A 15,108-nucleotide genomic window follows, 5' to 3' on the forward strand; every position below is an offset into this window, starting at 1 on the left:
GAATTCCGCAGGCAGCGCACACAAATTAGATACAATTGCCATTGAGGCTCATTAGCAACATTTGGATTGTTGCTTCTGCTCCTCAGCTCTTCCCTGCCTTTGCTTTCCTTCACTTTGCCTTGCTTTCCTTTGCTCTTTTGTCATCAGGCAAACAGTCGCTTTAATTGTGCGTGTGGGTCTTGCTGCACTTGTCGCACCCGCATGGCGTTCGCCCACACCAGCTGTGCGCTCTTCAGGCGCTGCCGCATTCAGCGTAGTATTCAGCGGCAGGCGCAGGCGCTCTCTTAGCTGCCAAACTGTACCTGTGCTCTTTCGCTTTGCTCTTTGTAGCTGGCAAGAGCGAACGCGTTGTAGCAGCCAGCTTTGCACTGGCAGCAATTCAAACAGCTTTTGGCTGTTACCCATATTCAAACCACTCTGTTAAAATCAATTTTTCATGTTTTATTTAGCTTGAACACAATTCTAAGTACAACTAGCTGGTTAGATGTTGAACGCAGAATGACATTGTTTAGTGGGTAGCAAACATTTGATACAAACATTCGTTTGGGTGAGACGACCTCCTGCTTCTGCCAATTTTCATTATAAATAATTTACAGCAAGCGGTTACAGCACGCGGCATAAGGGCATGGTTGCGTCTGGCAGTTGTCTGGACTGTGTGTGTTTAACATACAATTGGCTAGGGCTAGGGGGTGCGACGATAGTTGGTGTTGGATGGGGTTCAGAGTCGATGATGGTGTTTCAGTGGGTTTCTAATGGCACTACATAGTAGCTATTAATGGTGCGGGGGGGTGGGAGGCGCGGGCCTAATACATTGTGCGGCATACGAGTGGTGGACTATCCTCTCCTCTCTCCGGCTGTCTTCAGCCACGCCACGTCAGCAGGCTCCAGCCGCGACTGGGCTTCCGGGTGCTGGCTGTCTGCTCCTCCGCCTGTGCCGCTGCCGCTGCCGCTGCCTGTGCCTGCGCCTCTGCCGCCTCCGCCTGCTGCTGATTCTGCTCTATGTAGGTGCGTAGAATGGTGTGCTTGTGTACGGACTTCTCGAACTCGGCCGCAGATGGGCGATACGCCTCAAGCTTGTGCTTGTAGCGGCCGGACTGGTACGCCGATGGCTCCGGCTGCCTCCGCTGATTGGCCTCAGTTGTGTAGGCGTGGCTGCCGCCGCGCGTTGCGCTGCCAAACGAGCTGCCGCCGGACGTCGCTGCTGCTGCTGCTGCTGGTGCTGGCGCCGCTGCCTGTGGGTTGTTGTGGGACAGGGGATGGGGTGGAGAGGAGGATGGGTGTTTGGGATTATTGTAGAATCGATTGTGATTGTAGTTGGATTGTTGCTGCTGCTGCTGCTGCTGCTGCTGCGGTTGTTGGTTCTTGTTAATGTTGTTAGTCGGCTGATTGTTATTGTGTTTGTGGGTGTTGCTGTTGCCACTGCTGTACTCATACGTTTCAATGGTGTTGCCTCCGTAGACGCTGTTGCTGATCGCCGGCGATGCTCCCGGAGCGGCACACAGACCCTGGTACTTGGACGAGGGCTTCATGCCGTAGGTGGAGCAGGCGGGCTTGCCCACCTCATAGGGATTGAAGCCCACCACGTTGCCGCTGCAAAGGGGAGAGAGGAATGGCATAAGGAGAGAGTTCTGGGTCGGATCTGGGGCGTCTGCCACTCACCCTGGCCCATAGTTGCACACGTAGAGCTTGTTGTACTTGCTGGCATCCTTGTACTCCGCGTAGCCGCAGCCCACGAGGCTCGTCTCGCCCCAGACCAGCTGCGAGTAGTGGCCCGTCTTGGGGGACCAGGCATCGCCGAAGGAATACTTTTGCACCTCGTTGAACCAGCTCTGGATGCGCGAGGGAAAGTCACCGTCGTCAGCATCCAGCGGCGCTGTGCTCCAAATGATAGCCAGATTCTGGCCCATGGTAAAGCGATCTGCGGGTGGACGGGGACACAAATTAGTCTCAAGTTTGCCCTTTCGTGGCTGGGCATGAGGGGGAATGCAGGTGCTGTGGCGACTGTCGGGTTAGTTTTAGTGTTTTAAAAGCGCAAAGTGCAGGCAGTGTATGGGAAAAGATGAGGAAACCTAGGAGCTAGCAGGCAAACCAAAGGAATCCGCGCCAAATGTCATGCGGGGAAGAGGGGAACCTTCAACTCCTCGTGGCAAGAGGGAATCTCCAACTTACTTATTGTGCGATGCGGATCGTGCCGGAACTGGCAGTTGTCCGCCCACTTTTGGGCGCGTGCCGCCAGCTCCTCGTCCCAGACGATCTCGCGCATGTTCTCCGCTCCTGGCTGGCCGGGGTAGCGGCCGGTGGCCACCAGCTGCCTCAGGCGATTGTGTTCCTGCAAGATGATGGATCGCTCTTCCGCGCTGATGCCCGATGCTGAAATGATTAGGTCGAGATTTGCATAAATTAAGTGTGAGAGGGAGAAGACGCAGACGCAGACGATGCTGATGAGCAGCGAACGGTCAGCGCTCTGGTGGCCAATGGCAGAATGTTATCATTTCTATTTTTGTTTGCATTAAGAGCGAGTTGAGTTTTTGGAGATTTCTACGATTCTACGAGGCAGGAGCCGGTTTGAATTGAGTTAATATTCGATTCGCTTTCAGCTGGAAGAAAACTCAAGTGGGGTGCCAACATTTACATTTTCCCCCTTTGTTTTACATATTTTTGTGGGCAAACTTTTGCAGCTGCGTGTGCTCTGCATTGTCCACGTTTTCACTTATGTAACGAGGCGGATCACAAGACTTTATTCGTGTCACTTTCCTGGAGGCACATGCCCAACCGGTTTCCGTAATGTTGGGCCATTCAAATAGATACACAGAACATCCAAAACTCTCCACGACAGCCACAAAATGAAATGCAAAAACCAAAAAAAACGACGCGGCGCGTGCTATTCAAAGGCGTCAATTAAAAAAGAGCCAACCGATGGCCATTAGCCAACTTTGTTGAGTTTGTTGAATACATCTTCTATCTCTTGAAGTGTGTCAGCATTTGGGAGCGCTGGACTCGAGCAGTGCAGGCCCCGCGGGTGCTAATTGCCCCGCACAGCGGGGTCCTTGCCGACCGAGGGGCGTTGCCAGTTGCAGCGCTGGTTGGCCCCCCATTTCATTTAAATAATTACGCGCGCTTAATAATTTTTAATAATTATAATAATGGCTGAGCCGATGGGCGCTGATTGGCCACGAGAGGAGACGTGCTAGCATTTAGCTGTGCTCCACGCCAGACAGGAGCTCCGTCTCTGGCTGTGTCCCTTCTCCAATTCGGAGTAGGACCCAGCTTTGACCATGGCATCTCTGCCGACCGGTCAAGTGCCGGTACGTGTCTGTCTGTCAGAGACTCGAACTCAGACAAGTTGACGCGCCCAGCGCCTGATCGGCGGGGTAAATAATTTGCAGCTTCGCTTTGCTGCCGCTCGCACAAATATGGGTCTAGATGTCAATACAGCTGTTGGCCAACAAAAAAGAGCCGAGAAGTGTTTAAGGCAGAATGTTAAACACACGGCGTTTGCTTTAGCTTAATCTTAATACGCGCCCAAGGTTGGCCTGCGAGTCTGGGAAAGAGACAGGGACGGGGACTGGGACGGGGACTGCGACTAAAAATAGCAGATGAGCGATCACAAGACTCAAAAACGAAAGACTCGGACTTGACCGCAGCTGTCAAATTATGCTACATTTGTATCAATATGGAAACACAAGCTGTACACACACGTCGAGGGGCATCACGCCCGAGTGGTCGCTGCTCGCTGCTCGCTGCTCGCTCTGTGGCCTGCAACTTGAGGCGCTATGCAAATTTGTGAACTACCTTCGCTGACAAATTGCACATAAAGCTGTCGATCAGTTTCCGGCCCAGGCAGTTGCCACATTTACATATTCTCGACGAAGACAAAACAAAGTGCTGAAGCTGCTGCTGCTGCTGCTGCTGATGCCTGAGATAATGTTGACAACGAAACGTCAACAGCTTGCAGTAATTTTGTGCCGCCTCGAAAGATTCAGGCAACGAACTTGCTGTGAAAACAGACACAGAGACTGGAGACTGGAGAGACCACAGCCAAATGCCGACAATATGTTAACAAGTGCTTAACTGCAGGCTCAGGCTCGGGCTGGGGCTCAGCGCAGGCGTTGACTTCACCTTGAGCGCATGTCGCTGGCCCGGAACCCGGCGACAAGGACTGGGCCCAGACGTTGAAAAATCTCTGCCGCATTTAGCGCGAGTTAATTTTCATAGTTATGCTTTATGTTTCGTTTCAGTTTCATTTATCATTCACTGATTATCACTACAACTAGTTGCAGCCTCCTGCCCGTTGTCCGTTGTCCTTTTTCGTATCTACATATTTAATTACATTATTAGCACCGGCCGCCTTTTGATGGATGCCGCAGCAAAACGCTTAAGCCGCAGTTACCAGAGGGCAGCTGCGACTTGAGCTGTGAAATTGTACACCAAAGATACACATCAATGAAGAAATCAATGATTTGTATTGGTAGATAACCGAAGACAAAGCCCATAAAAGCAATCATCAATCAGCCACGCACACGCGCACTATAAAAAAACTTTTTTGTTTTCGATTTTATGACTGGAATTTGACTGTTTTGCCTCTGCAGCACAAAGAACATTAAAATGTTTGTTTTTTTGGTCATTTGGAGCCATTTCTATGCCTGCTACGACGCTGCCCGCGGCAATGACCCATTAAAATCGAATGATTTGTGTTTAATTTTAGGCGCACATTTTGTTTTGCTTTGGGTGGCGCCTGCGTAATTATAAAAGCAAATCAGAGATGATTTCAATCGGTTCAATGAGCTCTTTAATCATGCTTAAAGACAGATACTTGTTAGACCGAATTGATGGGCTGCCGAAAGGATTCTTCTGATCTGAGAAGTTGATTGGCCTTTGCCTCACTTTCCGCACAGTTGACAGTTCAGCCACCCAAAAAACATTTGCTTCGGCCCGAGCATTTGATATTTAATATTATATAAACTCGAAATTTGAACCGGTTCCCGTTTTGACTGCCTCGAATAGCTCTTAAGTAATATGCCGCCCGATTGTCTTGTTGCTTTTTCTAAACTATTTTATTTATTATGCAATGCTACAAGCCATAAAATCAGGCAGGCAAGCGAAAGAAAGGCGACTCGTTTAAGCTAATGTTTGGTTGCTATTTTTGGATTTATGGCCAGCAAACGTGCTGGGAAATATTTACATACGAATAAAGGACTGGCCGGGCAAATGTTCTCGAGCGCACCTCGCTAAAGGCAAATATTTGCCCATTACCAGGTGGCTCTTCATTCACAAAACAAATGGCAAAAACGTGTACAAACTGAACTAGACAAAAAGAACAAACTTTCGGCGCTCTATTTATGCATGCCAGACATGCACTCGCCTGCTCTATGCTCTGTGGAAGCTTTCTGAAAGCTCCTCAAATTCCTGTGAACTGGGTGGGTGGGTCCGAGCGTGTTGTTGCTTACCAATTATCTTTCCATTGCAGGCGAGTGCCGCTCCACAGGAGACGATCAGGATGGTGGACAGAATCAAAGCACTGTGCTGCATCATTTTGGTTTTGATTTTATTTTATTTGAAAATTTTATTTGATTTGTTGATTTGTAGCACTCGTTACGCACTAGTTGGACACTTTCTTAACGACTAAATATAACCTTTTCATGTACGACAGTGTTATATTTGGGATTCATACACTTGGCATTCAATTTGAAATTTGAATTTTGGTGGGGGTAAATTTTTGTATCACAATTTTGAGGCAGAAAGTGTGCTGCCAGTAACCGAAAAAGCGCCACGAAATTTTGCCGACGACTCCAACTCCACTCTCGTGTACGTGTAGCTAGACTTGAAGGCGTCGTATGTTTGGTTAGCGGCTGCTCGGCGCCGAAGCTTTTATACCGATGCCGAAGCGGTGACTCCGAAGAAGCTGCTGATCGGCACCTGCTGATTGAGTGCGTGCAGAGAAGAGAAGAGAAGAGAAGCGACAGAGCAGCAGTGACAACAGCGTGAGGGAGCGAACGGGGGAGAGATCGAGGGCGTGCTAGCGGGAGAGCAGCAGCCGTTGCGCAGTCGCAGTGGCGGTTTGTCAACATGCTGCGGGCAACATGTTGCTGGGGCGCCGCTCTGTTCTTTGCATAATTGCGCCCTCCCAGAGTCAAAGAGCGAAGCGGAGGCAGCGGCAGAGGGAGAGCAGATTGAAGCCCAATATCAATCATTGCTGCTGGTTCGGCAACAATCACTTGACTGCGCACACGGGGCGTGGCATTGGAACATTGAGGGAGAGACTGGGACAGCAGCAGCAGCAGGTGCCCTGCGGCCAGGAGCATCAGAGTCCAGTCGCAGCTTCGATCATTTCGCGTATCATTAAAAACCAATAAAAACACCCAATTAAATACACAGCGCTGAGCAGCAGAACAAATGCCGCCAAGATCCTTTCACCAGTCGGCTACCAGATAAAGTGGGGCCTGTGCACATTCACATTGGTATGAGTGTGAGTACACTCACACACCCGTTTATACGCACCATGACCATGTCCGCATTTCCGCCTCGGTTCGATTCGCGACCGACCGTTCGGCAATCTGACTTCTTGCCAAAATAATTACGCGTACAAAGCCATTAACAAGTACAAACGATTGAGCCGGCAGCCGCAGTCCCAGTCCCAGTTCCAGTCCCAGTTCCAGTCCCATCCCCAGGCAGCATGGACATAGCGCAACCCAGGGAGATCTTTGCCTGGCAACTGGCAAACTGCTAACTGGTTCTGTTTATTTCACCTCGTTTCTACCCATTCGGATGCCACACATGACGTTTTGTATAAGGGAACCCATGTCCCACGTCCCACGTCCCATGTCCCACATGTCCCAATCCCAGTTGCAGTTCCAATCCCAGGGTCCAGCGATCAGTGATCAAGCGAGGCAGTGACGTCTCTGCTGCTCCGCTGATTTATTTTATTTCACGAAGCAACTACATAAATATTAAAAATTATGCTTTACAGAAAATATGAAATAAACATATGCCCGAGACGAAAACACGTTCTCGGATGTTCATTTTGATGTTGCCTGCACCCTGCCCCTGCCCCTGCACCTGCCCCTTCCCATTCGTTTCGATTTCGCATTGTGTTCTGAATGGTAGCGTACATTTCCTACTCACTGTTGGTTTTTGCAGCTAAAATTTAAACAAACATTATTGGCCTTCGATTTTCGTGTGCTTCTGCGTGTGCGGCTCCAAGCACAGCCACAGCCACAGCCACAACCTACTCCAAGTCCGCGTCCATTCTCCTGCCAAGTATTTGCATTTAAAGTACGTATCGGAGGTGTATCTGTCGATGTGTCTGCGCATAAGCTGCGTACATTTATGCGCATGTTAAGCAAAGTAAAAAATTCCCAACACCTCATTTAACTCAATTTAACAGCACTTGGCATCATCCGACTGATATCGAAGTGCTTGTAGCCGTTCTTCTGGTTGTTGCTGTTGTTGTTGTTTTTCCTCCTCTTATTACTTACTGTTGTTGTGGTTGTTCCCTCGCTTGTTGTTGTTGCTGCCTGAGCCATTGTGCGGATTTTATGACTCAATTTAATGTCTTTGTTGCGTTGCGCGTGCTGCTGATCGCCACCCATGCTGGCTCCTTTTCCTTTTCCTCTTCCCATTGACATTTCCCATGTCGCTGCTGAGCAACACTTTTCACTGAAATTCCGCCAAATGTATTATTTATGTGGGATATGCGTAACATTCAGCAGCGTGAATCATTCGTTACAGTTATGCTGCGAAAGTGAATCGTCGCCTGAATCATGCAGCGAATCAGTGTCTGAGTTGCAGCCAATGGCCAGACGCGTGTTCGGTTTTATGATGACACTTAAGTACTGCTCAAAATAGTAACTTTTAAAAATAACTAAGAAACAAGTTTCTCTTCAGCTTTGCGCATTCTAAATATACAAATGGATATTGAGATGAAGAAAGTAAAACAAAGACGGCATAAATTAATTGCCCAAGTCCGAGCCATAAATATTCATAAGAGACAGACATAGTCGTGGCCCCGCTCCCTCGCAGTTAGAAAGCCCGAACTGCTGTCAATAAGGTCACTCATATCTGAGACAGACGGCAACACGGGTTTCCCATTTGCTGATGATACAATAACGCACTCCGCAAGGTCGCTGATAACTTTTCTAATCAGTCATTTCTAGTGCCAACATTTGCTCGGCGCTCGTTCGAGTTTGTTTGCGTTTCATCTCAGCGATCGCCTTGCGGAACTTCTCGCCACAGGCCAATTGACATTCGTCTGTTTTTCCTATGTAAATGCTGCTCATGGCCTAGCAATATTGTTATTATTAATACTCTCGACGTGGCAATGCAGTTGTCAAGTGGCCACATCAACGTCACTCAAGCACATCCTTGTTGTCGATATTGTTGCTTCCGTTGCCATTAATCTTAGCGCATCAACGATCCAAGCAGCTACGCCTCCACGCCAGCCGAGAGCTTGACCGAGAGCCAGGGATGATCACTTGAGTAGCGGACTAAATAGTGGCATTACAAATAAGTACTCGTAAATCTGTTGCGAAAACGAAGCTGAGGTAGGGGCGAAGGCAGATTTAAAGAGGGTTACAGAAAATGAACAAACAAAAATCATAAATATTCCTGCATGAATTACATCAATTTTTCCATGAGAGTGGATGCATTTCCAGCATGTAAACTTCAGTTTAGATTTTAACCAATATCAGCTGCAAATGATGTTATGGGTTATGGTTTAACTGTTACTCAAAGCTTTCCCTCTGCCAAGGCTGCCACTCCACTCCACTGTCACCCCCACCTCCAGCAGTCACTGCGGAGAGAGAGAGAGGCCTCTCTCGCTGACTCATATTTGCGCTGCTCATCTCCAGATCAACTTGAGTGTATGACAAAAAATTTCCATTTCCATAACATTTCAATTTTTTGTTTGCACTTGAAGGCGAGCACGGGTATTATTATTAAAATATTATTATTAATTACAATTGAAAACTGGCCGCCAGACTGTCTGGCTGGCTGGCTGGCTGGCTGTCTGACTGACTGGCAATTTGACAGCAACATAATTAAAATGTCAGGCCGTTGGCGTTTATGATGAAGTTGTGCGCGTGAGAGAACTCCATTAACAAACGGCGCAGTCGGAAACGGAATGGGAATCGGACTGCTACTAGAGCGGCACTTTCAGCCACCTTTGGTGAGGGTTTCTCAATCATAATTGAAAATAAGTCAATAAGCCATGTCGAACACGTGTTTGGGCGAATGAATGGGTTGAGCGTCGTAAAGCTATAAACAATTTTCATTAGAGAAACGTTTTCATTCTTATGCTAAAAACCGATTCATATGCTGATCAATGCTGATCATGGCTACGCTTGTGTGACTCTTTTTTTCGGTTTCTTTTCTCGTTTTTTGAACTTTTGTCGGCACAGAAACGAGCTCAATAAAATGGTGTATGCGGGGGGAGGTAGGGGAGAGAGCTTTATCTGGGATATATGTATATATGTATTTATGTATGCGCACACACCTTCATTAATTCGCTTTGGTAGCCAGCGATTTTCATTAAAAAGCCGTCAGCGTACAATAAATTTTGACCATTTTTTTGTTGATTTTTGATTTTTTTTTTTTTTTCACTTTGCCAGCGCCTGCTGAGCTGATTTCGCCCCAGCTCTTTATAGGCTTCATTATGGACCTCGATCGGCTGTGTGTATTTATTCTGTCCGGCCCGCTCAGGCGACAGAACATAATTTTAACGCTCTTTATCGCGCCGCTCCGCTGCGCATGCGCCGCAGAGAATCGCTTGGATCGACACCCGATGCGAATATTGATTTATGTTTTTGGGCATTCTTTTTTTTTGCATCTTCTCTTTGCGACTCGGGTGGAGTTCTCAGTTTCAATTCGCTTGTTAACTATATCAGCGCATTTGATCGCGGACTGTTTGACATCCATCGAACTTCATTTGCATAGAACAAAATGCGAAACCCAACCCAGCCTCAGAAGCGACCCGTCGAACGACAACTCAATCGAAGCCAATCACTGATCATAATTTATCATTATCGTTAGGACGGAAAACCAGCACACGGAATGGAAATACAATACTCAAATTAACGTTTACTTTCCGTATTACGGATTACCAGACGACTTACTCTTACAGCCTGTTCTTCTGTAAGATTCTTTCTGATTAGACAGCAGACTCCTTCCTATTGATAGTCGCTGCTAGGCCGACAAGGTTGGCAGCCGCTCGCCTTGAGCAACGTTCCATTTAATGGCATCATAATAGAACATATTTATCTCGACTCTAAACAGAAGCAACCAAGCCCCACCAATGTGCCACAATGCCCCTGCTTGACTTAGGGTAGCGCCCAGAATCATAATTCTTAATTAGCTTTTAAACTCTGAACTAGAAGCGGTCCGTGTCTGTCCCGAATGGGGAAACTCGTTTGTCCGATCTGCAATCTGCGATCAGTTATGCTGCCCCCTGTCCGGTGGGAATGACAAATGATGCATAATCAGACGGCCAGACGTCGTAGATGTTGTAGTTTAAGTTCGAGATTCACACAATTAACGGGCAAATTTATATATTTTTCACTCAGAAATCTAACAAAATAATAGTTGGCATGCCTCATGCATATGCATGAGTTTGCCTCGACACGCTGGTAAAAAGATTGTTGGAAGATGGCAGTTGACACAGCCACAGCCCGGTCTGGTGGGTGGTCTCTCCTAGAAGTATGACCACATGAGCTCCAAAGAGCTATTTGCCACACTAGGGGATTGCTCATCCTGCCTGGAGCTCTTTTTGTGTGGCGCAGACATCCAGTTATGCCCACGCCACACCTTGAGGGAGCTCAGTATGAGCAATCCACTGACCAGGCTGAAGCCCGTGCAGCACAAATTTAACCTCCAGTTGAATCTGAGTGAAGCAGGAGTCTCCCAGCCAGGTTTAGTGTTCAGCACCGCCTTTTTCTCTGGCAGCCAAGTGGTGACCGCTGTCTTTGGCCTCCACACTGCCAACCCATTGTAGAAGGATCGCTTTTGCTTATTCCGCATCTGTGTGTGAAACTTCTGCCAGACACTGGCCACGTTCTGCTGGCATCTGTGCAGCTGGGGACCCGTTTGCTGCTTGAAGTTCATGCTGTTGTCGTAGTGCTGCCGCGTGCTGGGCCTGTGCAGCGTCTTGTATGCCTCCCACAGCCTGGAGAAGCGCTCGGAGTCGCAGCTCGGACTGTTGGCATCCGGATGATACTGCTTGGACAGCTCAAAGAAGGCGCTCTTGATCTCCTGATCGCTGGAGTTGACGGGCACGTTTAGCACTTGGTAAAAGTTCTCCGACTGACGGCGCTGCATATTTCCTCAATTTCAACTAAAAATTTGGCCCAGTCCGAATACGATACAATAAATCTACGACAGATACGCTCGCAGCTACACAGAAATTTCTAATGACATTTTTGGCTATGGCAACTGGAGATTTCGGTTGGAAAATCAATTGATAAATTCCGGCAGTGGAAGGGCATGCCAAATGGTAAATAAACCCTGACTATTGTCACTTTTTGCTTATCTTCAGCGTTGCCCTGCCCAAAATGTGCCTGACAAGGGAGCGACAAACTTTTTGTGTCAACCTCCGTGTGCGTTAAAAGATTGACCCTGGACTCGCGTATATGTGCCAGCATGGCCAATTCTGTAAACAGTCACACAATTGTGTTATGATTTGTGGGCCATTATCTCTTTGTTTGACCTTACGGAAGTGCCAACGAACTTGGCAATGAATCTTCCACGCATGGAGCAACGCGGCGACGCGTGTGCTCTGAATATAGGCAGCGCCGGCAGCAGCAGCTTACACGGCGAATTTAACCCAGAAATGGTTAGTGTGGGCGTCAAGTCGAGGACGAGAGCGAGAGCGTGGCAGGGCGAGAGAGCGAGGAGGGCGAGAGCGCGGCGAGAGCGCGTCGCGGCGAGGGCGAGGGCGAGAGCGCGGCGAGGCTAGTGGGTCATTTCTCTTCCATTGAACTCGGCTTTTGGCTGCTGCGTCAGCGTCAGTGGATTGTGAATGCCGCTGAAGTTGGTTCAAAATATTTGCACAACGAATTATCGTAATTGCAATCCTCCAATTTCACGCGAACTTCCATGACATACAGCACAATATTTGTCCCATTGAATTACTCATGAGAGTCACTCTTAGTGGGGGCCCAAACAAATCTACGAATTAGTGCGGCCATAAATTAAATTATAAATAAAGATGCGGCCGTTTTATTGTTAGCTGGTACTGCTCGTTGAGGCAGAGTGAAGTGTCGTTGGGCAAACCCACACCTTGAGCTTGACATCAGCCTCTTCTCCTGGAAGATCTGCTAATTCGTTTCAGATGAGTGCGGCCCGTTTGACACCTTCTTACAGGTCTCGCTCCCTCTTGCCGGTGACTGCCAGTGGGCCAGGAACAGTGACAGTGACAGTGACAGTGACCTCGGAGTGGAGTGGAGTCGAAGCTGCTTCCACTATCGCAAAAGCTGTGAAAATTTAATTGGAATTGACTAAGTCGCCGGGCCGGTTATTGATGGGACTGTCATTAGTATTTTTAAATGGTTCCAAGCAGTTTCGGCGCGGATTCCCCTTCTATTTTTACTAGTTCAGAGACCCAGCAAATGCCCTCCCATCCCATCGCATTACCAACGATTGTGCGTCACTGTGCCACTGGATGAGCATCGTAGCATCAGTTTGGCCACAGCCCATATGTTAATTGACACACACAAGCCATCGGCAGGTTCTGTACACGTTTCAGCCAGAATTACCATACATAAGGTGGGCATCGGGTGGAGGTTGGCGGTGCCCGTGGCAGTGCCTGGACCCCTGGGCGAAAGCAAAACGATAATTGGAAACAGGTTCTATTTCTATTGAAGAATTAGCTGCGTCTGCTGGGTCCGCCTTTTGTGCCGTGCCGAACCAGAGATTTACGACAAGTGGTGACTGGTTGTCTCCGCCGTACGCTGGCTCATTTGTCTGGCAAAATTCGCGAGCTGCGACTCTTTCTTTTACCATCTCTGGCTCTGCCTGCTGTAGTTTGTCACTGGCATGTCTGATGGCCAAGTTTATGAGTGGCTCTTCTGTGGCGGGCGGCATGCTGGGTCAATGGACATGAACGCCAAGAAGTCTGCGACTGCCATGCCTCATCGATTCGCGTTGCTTGGTTTATCGAGTCACAGCACGGCATGCCCCATACATCGAATTTGTAAATTATTCACATGCCAAGTTGAAGGTCCATTCGATTGCCAGATTAAATCTGCCACTGGGAGATTGTCCGGCGGATCAATTAAATCTAAGTAATAGTTGCCGGAGAACCGGCTGAAAACGGAAATACTCGGCAACTTAATCAAGTGAAATATATTTATTTAGTACGTAAAATACGTATTTAACATTTGCGATTTGCTCTTTAGGGTTCAAAGTGGAAAACAAACAACGTTTACAGTGTGTGTGAGTGTTGTGAGGGTGTCCAGCACTCGCTCTCAAAAATACTCTGCATCGAAGCACTTGGATTTACATTCCTAAATTCATATCTCAGATCCTGCAGCCTTGGGCCACGTTCTCCGCTTTATTGTCTCTCCTTTCATCACCTTAGTCGTACTATTTCCAGTCCTTAGCCTTAAGCCTAACTACCATTCAATCAGACTTTCCGTTGCTTTTCTTGGTTTCTCGTGGAAGTGAGTATTTGGAAGGTGCTTTCGGTTAACTCTTAAGTCGTAAAGGGCACAGGATACCCACTCCACTTTAGGCACTGATCAGCCATGTCCTCAAATAGACAAATGTTGAGGCTGCCACACGGGTTATCTGCTGCGCAAATGCTGCAAGAGAAGAGAGCGAGCATAAAGTTTATTAGATATGCCGGCATAAAAAGTGATTTAACGAGCGGTGTACTCAAATAAAGTTCCTGCCGACTGCCGGCGACTGCGATGACTGCAATGCTAATTTGCATTTACAGAATTGCTTTTATGCTAAGCGGCCCGCCGTGGCCCCACCCCATAAGCCGCGCGCTCTGGGGTCACAGCCTCCCCTTAATGAAAATGCAACGTATTCATGCCAAATACTCTTACTGAAGTGGAGTAACCCAAGCGACTTTGGGAAGTAAATAAAACAAACAAAAAAACCAAATCCATTAAAGCCAAATGAATATTATCCTTGAAAAGATTTCTGTTAATTAAATTGATTAAATCCGAGCAAGACTTCAGCTATTCATAGAGCATGCCTGCGTCGCCATGAGGCTGTCCTCAGGTGTACCAAGGCTCAGCCCGCAGCTTATTACGACCAACGGCAGACAGTGCGGGTCCTCGTAAAACCCAACCCTGAGCCGTGTGCCCTGACAAATTGACAAATGGACTTGTTCACGTGAAAGGGGGAAAACTATGCTGGGCCATTTGTGGGGCATCTTTCGTTTTAATATGCCTTGATTAATTTACATTTTGGCCGGCAGCCGACAAACGGCATGCGGAAGCAGCGGCAGCAGCAGCAGCGAGAGCTTACGGGCATAATTGTAAATTTATTTGCATCATAAATTAAGTTTTCTTCACTTGAGCCCGCTCGTCCATTAAATATGCGATTTTATTTGGTGTTTTTCATCTCGGTTTTTATTGATTCAATGTAGCGGCCAGTGAAGCCCGCAATTAGTAGTCACTAAAACAGAAAGTGATAGAACTTGTAGTCACTTAACAGAGAGTAATATAAGTTGTTGTCTCACTCCGGCGCTTCCTGAAATTGATGAACGCCAAACCAAACTTAACGGTGAATACGTACGAGATGGGGTTGAATGACGTACATATTGTACAGTTGATTGATGGTCTATCGCAGGTACTCACATGTACTCACAACAGGCGCGAAGTCAAAAACGTTTCTTGCTTCTCTGCCGCTGCTGCGTGAGCCGAGCAATTGTACATGGTCTTGTTGTTGTTGTTGTTGTTGTTGGTGCTGTGGCGCTGCGGCTGATCTCTGTGCCTGGGCCGAAGCTACACGAAGCGTTTGCGCTGTGCATAGGCCGAAGCCACACGAACTTTTTACGCTGCGCTTGGGGCGACTGCGCTGCCCGAGATCTTTGCCTATGCGCAGGTAGGTAAATATGCACCGTTAAGTTTCGACTATTTACTGTAATTCTTTTGGGCACCATGGCCT

At 48.0% G+C, this 15,108-nt stretch overlaps 3 protein-coding genes across 4 annotated transcripts in view; all 3 read right to left on the reverse strand.

Annotated features, from left to right (window-relative positions):
- Positions 1-677: 677 nt before the first annotated feature.
- On the reverse strand, positions 678-5,851 carry LOC117898871 (cysteine-rich secretory protein LCCL domain-containing 1). 2 transcript variants are annotated; one of them, XM_034808553.1, is made up of 5 exons: positions 5,448-5,851; positions 2,170-2,370; positions 1,660-1,918; positions 1,355-1,590; positions 678-1,318 (listed from the first exon to the last, which is right to left on the reverse strand). In XM_034808553.1, the coding sequence occupies exons 1-5, from the start codon at positions 5,530-5,532 to the stop codon at positions 861-863; spliced, it is 1,239 nt and encodes a 412-aa protein (XP_034664444.1). In that variant the 5' UTR covers positions 5,533-5,851; the 3' UTR covers positions 678-860. The 2 variants fall into 2 exon arrangements, with proteins under 2 accessions (XP_034664444.1, XP_034664443.1); XM_034808552.1 differs by having other exon boundaries at positions 678-1,590.
- A 4,673-nt stretch (positions 5,852-10,524) lies between these two features.
- Positions 10,525-11,366, reverse strand: LOC117898874 (chaperone protein dnaJ 20, chloroplastic). The gene has a single exon (XM_034808555.1). It carries the CDS (start codon positions 11,305-11,307, stop codon positions 10,684-10,686), a length of 624 nt encoding a protein of 207 aa, XP_034664446.1. The 5' UTR covers positions 11,308-11,366; the 3' UTR covers positions 10,525-10,683.
- Positions 11,367-13,470: 2,104 nt separating this feature from the next.
- The window catches only part of LOC117898870 (acetylcholinesterase), a 42,586-nt gene continuing 40,948 nt past the window's right edge, over positions 13,471-15,108 (reverse strand). The window contains exon 9 of the mRNA XM_034808550.1: positions 13,471-13,790. Within this exon, the coding sequence (XP_034664441.1) occupies positions 13,717-13,790 (74 nt within the window). The 3' untranslated portion in view covers positions 13,471-13,716. The remainder of the gene's footprint in view (positions 13,791-15,108) is intronic.

Source organism: Drosophila subobscura, chromosome O (assembly GCF_008121235.1).
Source record: "Drosophila subobscura isolate 14011-0131.10 chromosome O, UCBerk_Dsub_1.0, whole genome shotgun sequence".
Classification (NCBI taxonomy): domain Eukaryota; kingdom Metazoa; phylum Arthropoda; class Insecta; order Diptera; family Drosophilidae; genus Drosophila; species Drosophila subobscura.

Excerpts from the sequence above, each read along its gene's own strand:
- LOC117898874 (XM_034808555.1), bottom strand. The coding sequence starts at position 11,307 with ATGCAGCGCCGTCAGTCGGAGAACTTTTACCAAGTGCTAAACGTGCCC.
- LOC117898871 (XM_034808552.1), bottom strand. The coding sequence starts at position 5,532 with ATGATGCAGCACAGTGCTTTGATTCTGTCCACCATCCTGATCGTCTCC. Across the intron at positions 1,919-2,169 it reads CGATCCGCATCGCACAATAA|ATCGCTTTACCATGGGCCAG; the intron begins GTAAGTTGGAGA and ends GTCCACCCGCAG. Across the intron at positions 1,591-1,659 it reads GTGTGCAACTATGGGCCAGG|CGGCAACGTGGTGGGCTTCA; the intron begins GTGAGTGGCAGA and ends TCCCCTTTGCAG.